The sequence below is a fragment of the Furipterus horrens genome, unplaced genomic scaffold (genome assembly GCF_987537825.1).
Source record: "Furipterus horrens unplaced genomic scaffold, mFurHor1.1.pri manual_scaffold_2, whole genome shotgun sequence".
Lineage (NCBI taxonomy): Eukaryota > Metazoa > Chordata > Mammalia > Chiroptera > Furipteridae > Furipterus > Furipterus horrens.
This window is the reverse complement of record NW_028327172.1, coordinates 194433765-194443906: the sequence shown is the minus strand read 5'-3', so window position 1 is coordinate 194443906 and position 10142 is coordinate 194433765. Positions and strand designations below refer to the sequence as shown.

The 10142-nt window shown below is 34.9% G+C and overlaps 1 protein-coding gene across 2 annotated transcripts in view; it reads left to right on the top strand.

The window, feature by feature from the left end:
- Positions 1–2713: 2713 nt before the first annotated feature.
- The window catches only part of LOC150020233 (kelch-like protein 5), a 105915-nt gene continuing 98486 nt past the window's right edge, over positions 2714–10142 (top strand). The window contains exon 1 of one of the 2 annotated variants that reach the window (XM_090266984.1): positions 2714–3199. In XM_090266984.1, coding sequence (XP_090123110.1) covers positions 2817–3199 — 383 coding nt within the window. In that variant the 5' untranslated portion in view covers positions 2714–2816. The remainder of the gene's footprint in view (positions 3200–10142) is intronic. The other variant, XM_090266983.1, reaches the window with a different exon arrangement.

Sequence of the window (10142 nt, the reverse complement as noted above, 5' to 3'; positions counted from 1 at the left end):
TCATTAGAATCTTAAAAAGATTTATTATAATTTATAAACATTTTTTAAAAAACCACTGTTCCAAAGTAGAATCAGCCATTTTATTATGTAAACCTATAGAGTTTAAGTGTATCTGACAATGCTCGTGTTGGATGCATGTAAAATAACTAGAATTCTCATATGCAACTTGTAGAAGTGTAAATGGGTGAGAGCAATCAAAGGTGAACATAGGCATACCTTATGATCTTGCAGTTTTGTTTCTGTTCATGTGTACATGTATACCAGAAAACATATGCAAGAATCTTCATAGCATTACTTACAGAAGTCTAAAACTAGAAACAATTCAAATGTCTATCAGCAATAGAATCGATTTTGCTGGTCATATATTTATACAGTGGAATACCCTATGGCCATGAAAACCAACTATCAGTTGCTACAGGTAACAACACAGATTAATTTCAAAGCAATGGTAAAAAAGAATACATATATATGAAGTTCAAGAGAAGATAAAATTAATCTATGAAAATTAATTAATTAATTAATTAAGCATGACAAAGATTTCTTGAGTGTCTTCCTTAGCCTGGGTGGGGTTCATATTGTGAAAATTCATTGAGCTGTCCCATTGTGATTTGCACATTTTTCTATTGAATGTTAAACTTCAATTGTAATATGTTTTTAAAGGTGCAGGCACTAGTTGCTATGCATTTGGAAAATAGATTAGAAAAATTATTTGCAAAGCAAGTAGTTTGTTATTCCACAAAGCCTGTACATATAAATGCTTGGTAAATACTTATTTGAATGAAGACATTGGTGACAAGATCATAATGAACTACTGCAGTGGCAGTTCTTCGTTGTGTGCATTGCAGGATATTTACCATCTTTGGCCCTGCTATTCAATGCCTGTAGCACTCTTTGGTCATTCCGACAAATAACGTTCCACTCCAACTTCCAGCACCCCTTTTGGGATGCAGCTGGGGCGGGGAGTGTTGGTGTTGGTGCTATCCTTGTTGAGAAAACCACAAGGTTAGAATAATTGAGGTTTTTCTAAGGGTGGCAGTGCCTATACTAAACCTTGAAGGATGAGTAGGATTTTAAAACCACAGAAGTTGGGACACAAATAGCATATAAAAGAGGGAGCAACATAGTGTAGACTTTGTCTTGACAGATGCAGAGATATGTCTATGTTGGAAAATAAAGTTGAATAGGTAGAGTGAAGTTAGAGGGTGTTGTTAAAGGAGTCTGACAGGGGTGAGAGGAGAGGGATTTCACTCTCTAGTGCATCTTCCATACTACTCCCAAATTCATTTCCTAAAACACTGCTGTGTTCAGCACTCCACTTAATATTGCCTGCGAGTCTTTACATCTTTGCTTTGTGCTCAAGGCATTTTATCATCATATTCGTCCAACTTTATCTCTCACTACTCCTTAAAATTAATCAGGTATGTCTGGCTGGCTGATTAAAATAATACTTCCTTCTTCTTTGTCATTATGCTTATCTCATGCTTTTTAAAAAAAATCTTTCCTCCTATATAAATTTTATCATAATTCTGCCTATTCAACTTCTCCCTACTTTTAAAAGCTTTCTGTCTAAAGGAACTAGCCCATTCCGTCCCACACCATACTGAAGTCTCCTTCCTCTTTTCTATAGTATTTATGGTTTGTCCTACAGTATTTAGCATACAATTGTATATGGTTTTTTGTGTCTCTCATTCTTCTTCCTTTGAATAATTTTATTTTCCTAAAGAGCTGTATGAGATTAAGATGTATAGATACATGCCTCACAGTGTATTTTAAGCCTCTAAAGCAGCTTTTTATTTTCTTGGTCAATTGATAAAAGGCATTGCCTTTTGAGTGAAATATTTGATATAGCATTAGATATTGAGCACCTTGAAAAATGTTTTTCTTAATATTTAAAGTATAGTAATTATCATAGAAATGTGGATATTATATTAACTCATAGCCCAGTCCTAATTTAGAGCAATGTTGGTTTCATGTTATTTAGTTGAAAAAGAATAAGTACTGCCATATTTTGATCCTTTGTAGTTTTAAAACTTTTTCTTCTCCTTATTCTTTGCTCAAATGACATCTTACCCAAGAGCTTACTATATTAATTAAAGGCATTCCTTTTCTGAAGTGAGAAGATAGAGGTGTCAGGCAGCTTACTGGAGCCTCACCTTTGTTCTCCGCCCTCCCATCCCCAATCCAAAGAGCACTGCTTGAAAAATCACTACTACTTGTCTAATTTTAAAAAATGCTTATTAAAAAAATTGCTTTTGTGGTATCTCTTTTGGGAACTGAGTATAAAAATAGAAACACTTTAGTTTTACAGTGATTTTTAAATACAAAGAAAAATGCTCTGGAACAGATGTCTGGTTTCAGCAATAAAAGAGTTAATATACTAAGCAGCAAAGACAGATACTGCGAGAGGATAGAGCTTTCTGTCTCTGTCATTTGTGGTTGAAGGAAAGGGGGTAGTGTTCTGCATTTGAAAGGACTTTAATGAATGCTGTCAGTGTTTGTGCGAGCTAATGGTCAGTATGGGAAAGGAGAGCAGCGGAAAGTGGTCTAGCTGCTCCAGGATAGGTGGATGAGAGTTTGCTCTGATTGAACGGAATGTTCCACCGTGTTTCATCGTTATTCATTAGCCTTTGTTCCTTACAATCTGACATAGTAGTATAAAAGTGAATTTAGATATATATGTGAATGTGATTTATTTTCCTTTCCATCTGTTTATTGTGTACAGCAGGGCATATACTTCTCTTGCCTTGGTTGGATGCACAAATCTGTGTGCAGTGCTTTTTGCCCGTTGCCTAGACGATCACTTGGTTTCTCTGAGGATGTCTGGTTCTCGTAAAGAGTTTGATGTGAAGCAGATTTTGAAAATCAGATGGAGGTGGTTTGGCCATCAAGCATCGTCTCCTAATTCTGCAGTTGAGAGCCAGCAGGGAGAATTTTGGAATCGAGGACAGACTGGAGCAAACGGTGGGAGAAAGTTTTTAGATCCATGTAGCCTGCACTTGCCTTTGGCTTCAATTGGTTACCGAAGGTCCAGCCAACTGGATATTCAGAGTTCACCTTCTTGGCCAATGGCATCCACCTCTGAAGTCCCTGCATTTGAGTTTACAGCAGAAGATTGTGGCGGTGCACATTGGCTGGATAGACCAGAAGTGGAGGATGGCACTAGTGAAGAAGAAAATGAATCTGATTCCAGTTCATGCAGGTTGATTATTTTCTTACTGTTAGAAATGGGGTGTGGGGATGTATTCTCTATAATGTTTTAAAATAAGTTAGTTATTATTTAAAATTTATGAATATATATGTATATATCTCTACATACTTGCATATATATGATATTTTGGTATGCATATGTGGTAGTTCTGGGATTTAAAAAATATTTTGATATTAAATTCTGTAAAATTATAAAGACAACGAATAGCATTCATTTTGAAATATCTTGTGTTCCAAATATAGATCTGGCTCTGCCTTGAAAAAAATATATATATAGTAGCAATTTTATGCATCATTGCCTTGCAGTTTGCTTCATTCTTTTACCTTCCTTAATCATAGCAAAACTACCAAAGACATTTCTATAGCACATTTTTAATGAAATTTTAGTTTGCAACAGATTATAGAACCGTTTAAAATCTTAATGAAAATGAAAGGTTTTACAAGGAGATAACACTATAGTTGTCAGTATTTTCTTTTACACCATGTGGTTGTCAATAGTATTTTTCTTATGGTTATTTCCCTTTGTCTTGTCTATGTTGCAGCTCTCCAGACTAATACAGAGAATACAGCAACATGTCTTTTTCTAAGATGACAGCTACTAATTCCTGTTACCTTCACTTAATTGAAAATTGCTCTTTTGGGAAATGAGGGACATTCTTTCAGGAGAGTTTAAGGGAATGTAGAGAGGTCAGATGTGGTCAATGGTGAAGAGGGGGCAAGAAGAAGGGGAAATGAGTTTGAGAAGAGAAAATAAAACATTGGAAGTTTCATAATGATTTTATCTTTGAAATGGATTTTCTTTTTAACTAGTAGCATACTAGTGTAGTATATTATGTAACAAGTTAGAGCCTGAAAGTCATTTTTCTGATTCATCCACACTCAAATATTTCAAAATATTTAAAGGTGCAGATAGAAGCTATTTGTGTAGTTTGAGTATGGATTCTTTCTTTTTTTTTAATATAGAAGATGGATACAAAATGAGTTTATCTATTCAAGTATATCTTACTTGGAGATATTCATTGCCTTTTCTTCTAACCTTCAGAACATGGAATTATAACCTGTGGTGTTGGAATAATAATAAATATAGACCAGTCATCTATACTCATTTGTGTAAAGGAGAGAAGGGAATATCTTTGCATAGGTCACTAGTGTATTTCCTTTAAAATTTTTAAATTAGTTCATGACTTGGCATTATCTTGAGAATAGGAGAAACTAAATTAATATGGAGATCAATTGAGTTAATGTGCTTTCATTGTTTCCTTTCTTTCTTACTTTTTTTTTTTTTGAGACTTGTTGCCATAGGAGAATAATGTATATAGTAAAAGATTCAGGGTTTAGCATTTTTGTGGGAAACCAAAGAGTAATCATCCTTCCATTTGAAAATTAATACAGTGTATAAAGAATATTTTAACAAATTAGACAAAACAAACCATTCATTTACCGACATAAATTACAAAAATCTTAACATGTATCTACAACTTGGAGAGATTTTATGTATGTGATTGTAAAATTTATATATAAGTAATTTTGGAAAGGTTATACACACATTAGTTACTATAATTTACTTTCTTAAAACAAAGGTAGTTTGCATACCTAATGTTACTGAAATTAAATTAATCTATTCTTTAGTATCCATATTGAAATATCTTGTTGGAATATTCATTATAAAAGAAAAAGATAACCTTTTTTTTTAACAGATTGCTATGTGCATACTTCAAGATGTTTTAAAAATCTGAAATGTAGTTGTTTTAAAATTTTTGGTCAAGAAGATAACATAAGTAATAAAATGGGAGTAAACAGTTCACATCTACAGTAACCAAACTATTTCTAAGATATTATTTCACAAGTAGAATGTAGTTACAATGTTTCTGATTTTTATATATAAGAGGGGAGATATGTCAAAGCAATTTAATATTTCCAATGCTTTAAAATTTCTATCTTAACATCTTATTGCAAATAACAAACATTCTAGATTTTAGAAATGTCATTTGTGTAGATACTCCTCCATTTTTTCTAGATTAAATAAGTCTAATTCTTATATACTCCTTTAGTCCTCAGGCTCTGGGTCTTTGATATTTGTCATAAGGGTGGATGCATTTATTTGTCCCAGCTTTTTGATGAAGCGTGCAGTCTTTCTAGGTAGTTGCCCTTCTACGTAAACAAATCAGAAACTATCACTGTTAATATCAAAAGAAGCTACACAGATATTTATCAAATTTTTGTATATAACTTGGGAATGATTCTTTTTCTTATATAATAGTTGTAAATGGTAACACATGTATAGTAAGCATTTTATGAGTATATTGTAGATTAACAGCTTAAAATGTTGAAGACAATGGGGAAATACATATGGCATACGGTGGATTTCTTATTTAGACAGTAATAATGTTTATTATTTAGATCTCAAAACTTAGAATGACATTTTCCGTTATTAGAGAAAGAGAAGACCGCTGGGTGGTTTTACATAGGACCGTAACACCTACAGCAGGTCTGGACTGTTTAAAGCAGGACTTAGGAGGCATCGTAGGTGGTTGATAAGTTTGATCAGTTGTGTGCTAGCTGGGAGAAATGTCTGGCTGAGCCGTAGCCTTCCGGTGCTTCCACAGATCTAAGTGATGTAAGAGTTCCTCTTCTTTCAGCTTTGATCCCAAGTCTTATCATCTAGCCACCTTTCCTCCATGGGAGTTAGATCTAAGCCACTACTTTGGTGTTAAAATACAAACTTCAGTTTTTCTATACCATGAGGAATTTTAGACCCTAAGTAACAGAGTTGCCACTTTTTATGTGAAGTCGAGGTTCCTAAGACCTTAATGCACGATGAATTTTTAACAGGGTCAGCAAGGTTTGCACATGGCCCACCATGTGACCATAATACAAACACAGTTTACACTTCACATGATGTACCAACTTTGAAATTATGTAGTTTTGACATTTTTAATTAGGGTAAATTCATTTCAAATTTTACTTATAACATTAGACTTTAGTGCCAGATTTTTAAAATAAATATGCTTAAAGTGTCACTGTACTTTACAAATATTCAAAAATAATAATATAATACAATAATACAGTTAATCCTGGGTGCTTACTCTACTCTGTGAGGCACTGTTCTAAGCACTTTAGTATATTAACATATTTGGTCTTCACAACAAATTTCTGAGTTAGATTGCTGCTATTTATGGGGTTTGGCAAAGGTAGGTTTATATTGTTAGTATGGAAAATAATACAAAAATTGATAAATAATATAAGAATAAATTGTGTTTTGGGTACTCACAACTGTAAACCTACTTTTGCCCCACCCTGTATTCTAATTTTACAGATGAGGCCAATAAGGCACAGAAAGGCTAACTTGCTCAAGGTTAGCAAGTAAAATAAAACTGCATTTAAACAAATAAATTATATGTCTATTATTATCTTCACCTGAGGATATGTTTATTGATTTGAGAGAGAGGGGAAGGGGGGAGAAAGAAGCAGAAACATCAATGTAAGAGATAAACCTCTGTTGGTTTCTTCTCATACGTGCCCCAAGTGGGGATCGAACATACAACCTAGGTATTGAACATACAACCTAGGTATGTGCCCAGATCAGGGATAAAACCCACAACCTTTTGGTGTATGGGATGACACTTCAACCAACTGAGCCACCCAGCCAGGGCATAAGTTTTATATTTTTAGAACAGTTTTAGATTTATAGGAAAATTGTGAAGATAGTATATGGTGAATTCATATATACCCAACACCCAGTTTCCCTTATTATTATTATCTTATTAGTATGGTGCATCTGTTACTATTAATGAATTAATATTGATACCTTATTGCTAACTAAAGGCCATACTGTATTCAGACTTCCTTAATTTCTACCTCATGTCCTTTTTCTGTTGCAGGATCCTATCCAGGACACTATGTTACATTTAGTCATCATGTCTTCTTACTCTCCTCTGGGCTGTGACAGTTTCTCAAGCTTCTCTTGTTTGTGATGACTTTGGCAGTTTGGGAAATACTGGTCAGATGTTTTGTGGAATGTCTTACTCAGTTGGGAGTTGTCTGATGTGTTTCTCGTAATTAGACTGAGGTTGGGAGTTTTGGGGAGGAAGGCCACAGAGGTCAGGTGCGGTCTTCCTCCCCATCACATCACATCACACCAAGGAGACATACTACAAACCTGACTTACCACTATTGATAACTGACCTTAGTCACTTGGAAATAGCTGCAGTTTGAATCCAAACAATTAATACATAGATTTCATGCTTGCATACCAGTAGGCAGTTCTCTGTGACTATTCATTGTATCACCTTGTTCAACTTGGATTAACATCATAGTTAATGATCAGTTCTAACTAGTGTCAGCTCCTCTCTCCAGTGAATTTTCTTAGCCTCGTCCTTGAAAATGGCAGGCTTGGCTGACTTACAGGTATATTCTCATGACACAGCCTCAAATCTTTATCTACTGTCAGCAGACCTGTCTAATTGGTTGCTTGCTACTCTGTGTTTCAACTACAGATATCTTTGAACTGTATTTCTTGATCAGGCGATTTGCTGTTTCCTGGGCTCAGCCTGAAGGCATTGAGGTCCTCCTTTCCCAACATGAGGTTATCTTCATAATACCAGCTTTTCTTCAGAGCTGTCTCCTTTTTCTTGATCCTCTTTGTGTTGTCTCTACATCTTCTTGTTTAAACCAGTCTATTAATTCTGGTTTGGTTTGAAATTAAAATTTTCTACATTTCCACATGAAATATTTTGTTTTCAAAGCTGGGAAAGATTGAACTATAATATACTTGTGTCTGGGATGGACATGGCATTGTCTTCCCTCATACATATATACCAAGTCATAGTACAGATTCTCTGGACATCAGCTATGGAACCCCTCCCCAGAAAACACTGTGTGTGTGTGCAGGCACATGCGTCTGTATGTGCATGTGCGTGTGTTAAGTATTTTGTATACAGTTCAAGCAGTTCATGAACCCCTGATAGCTATCTGTATGCTGTATCAATCAACATTCATAGTTTTCAACAACTGAAATTGATTTAAACAGAATATGAATTTATTATTTAAACAGAACAGGAATATATTAGCTCTTCTTCACAACTTCACTCAGAGACCCAGATTTCTTCCATATTGTTTCCCCATCCTGTAAGTTGTTTTCCTTTCTTTATGATCAAAGCTTACTTGGCTCCCCCTCTGCATTCTAGCTTATGGAAAAGACCAAAGAAAGAAGAGGAGGATGTGAAGCAAGTAATACAAGTGCTATGTATCAGTTCTGCTCACATTCCATTGCTAAAAACCTAGTCACATGGCCACAGCTAGTTGCAAGAGAAGTTCAGAGTTGTAGTTTCTACCTGCGTAAGTAGGTGTATCCAGCTAAAACGCATTACTGTGGTCCAGGTGATGAACGGTTTGGGGTTAAAATCAACAGCGCAAGAAGTGAAGACAGCTGAAGAGAACACTTAAGAATTCTTTGCATCTAATTTTCCAATTAGATTCTTTCCCACATTACATAATATTTTTATATAGAGACACTGGAAAATGGAAACAGGCAAAAATGAAAAAATGCAAATCACTGATTACCCTGCCACCCCAAAATAACCAGTAACAATTTGGGAAGGGTTAATCCAGTATATTTCTATACATACATAATAAGAAGTATGCTTTTAGAATAAATATTTATATAAACATTTATATAAATATTAAAATTAGGACTCTGGTTGCAAAAGACAGAAGCCCAACTCAAACTGATTTAAGCAAAAGTTAGAAATTTTTGGTTCACATGAGTAAATAAAAAGTCCAAGAATAGAGCCTAGCTGTAGACGTGGCTAGATCCAGCTACTCAACTCCAGAAATCTATTATTCTCTCTTTCTTGATTCTATTTTCTTTTGTGATGGCATTTTCTCATGTGGTAGCAAAAAGCCACTGCAACTTCAAGTTTTCTTTTTATCAGCTTAGCAACCTCGATGTAAAGAGAGTGACTTTTTAAAGAACAACATCTTGAAATTGGTTCTGATTGCCAGGAGATATAATACTCTTATTGATCAGGCCTTAGTTCCTTGCTCCACTCTGCACTGGGGAAGATTCAACTCCACCCCAAGCCATGTGGACTGAGGTGGGAAATGTGCTGTTTCCCAAAAGGTAGAGATGGGTGTGTTACCATAGAAGGAATTCTGGATAGGCACAAATAATTAACGTCCGCTGAAGCAGCTTTCCATGCCATTAGGTAATTCTCTTACATCTTTTTAAATGGTTGCATCATTCTCCTATGCCCAGATATAAGTTTTGTTCAGCCAATATTCTGGTTTTCTTTTCCTTTTTCAGAATTTAGGTGGTTTTAAATATTTTCCTGTCAGAAACAACCTGTGTTAAACCCTCTCTGTAGCTAGATCTCTGTACAAACAAATGATTATTTTTCTGGATAAAGTTCCAAGGGAAGACACACTTTTAGGGTTTTAATTTGCATTCTCAAAGTCATATCAGGAATATAGCTACTATTTTAATTCTCACCAGCATTGTATAAAAGTATCCACTGGTCCTTCCTCTTCACCCTAGATATTATTTAAGAAAATTGGATTCTTATAAACAACATTTCATTGTCTTCACCACTGATATTCTGGCCACAGGACCAAGAATAAAAAGCCGATTAAATTCCAAAATCAGAAAATATTTGTCTTGAGAAGAGAAAAGGTGACAGAATTATGTTTCTTGCCTCTTGTCATTTCTCTTTACGCAACTGCCTTGTCCTCTCCTTAAAGGGAGAGTCCCAACTCCCCTTCTCCTCACTCATCTAAATTCTAAGAAATATTTCAAATCTCACCTGCCATTTGTAGAGATCACAGAGAAGTATATTTTCAATGCTCTATAAATGGCCTATCCCCAGATGTTTGTATTGTGGGTTAGGATGTCTGCTGAGTTTACTAAGGCCATTTTAATTAGGAAGTATGTAATTTAG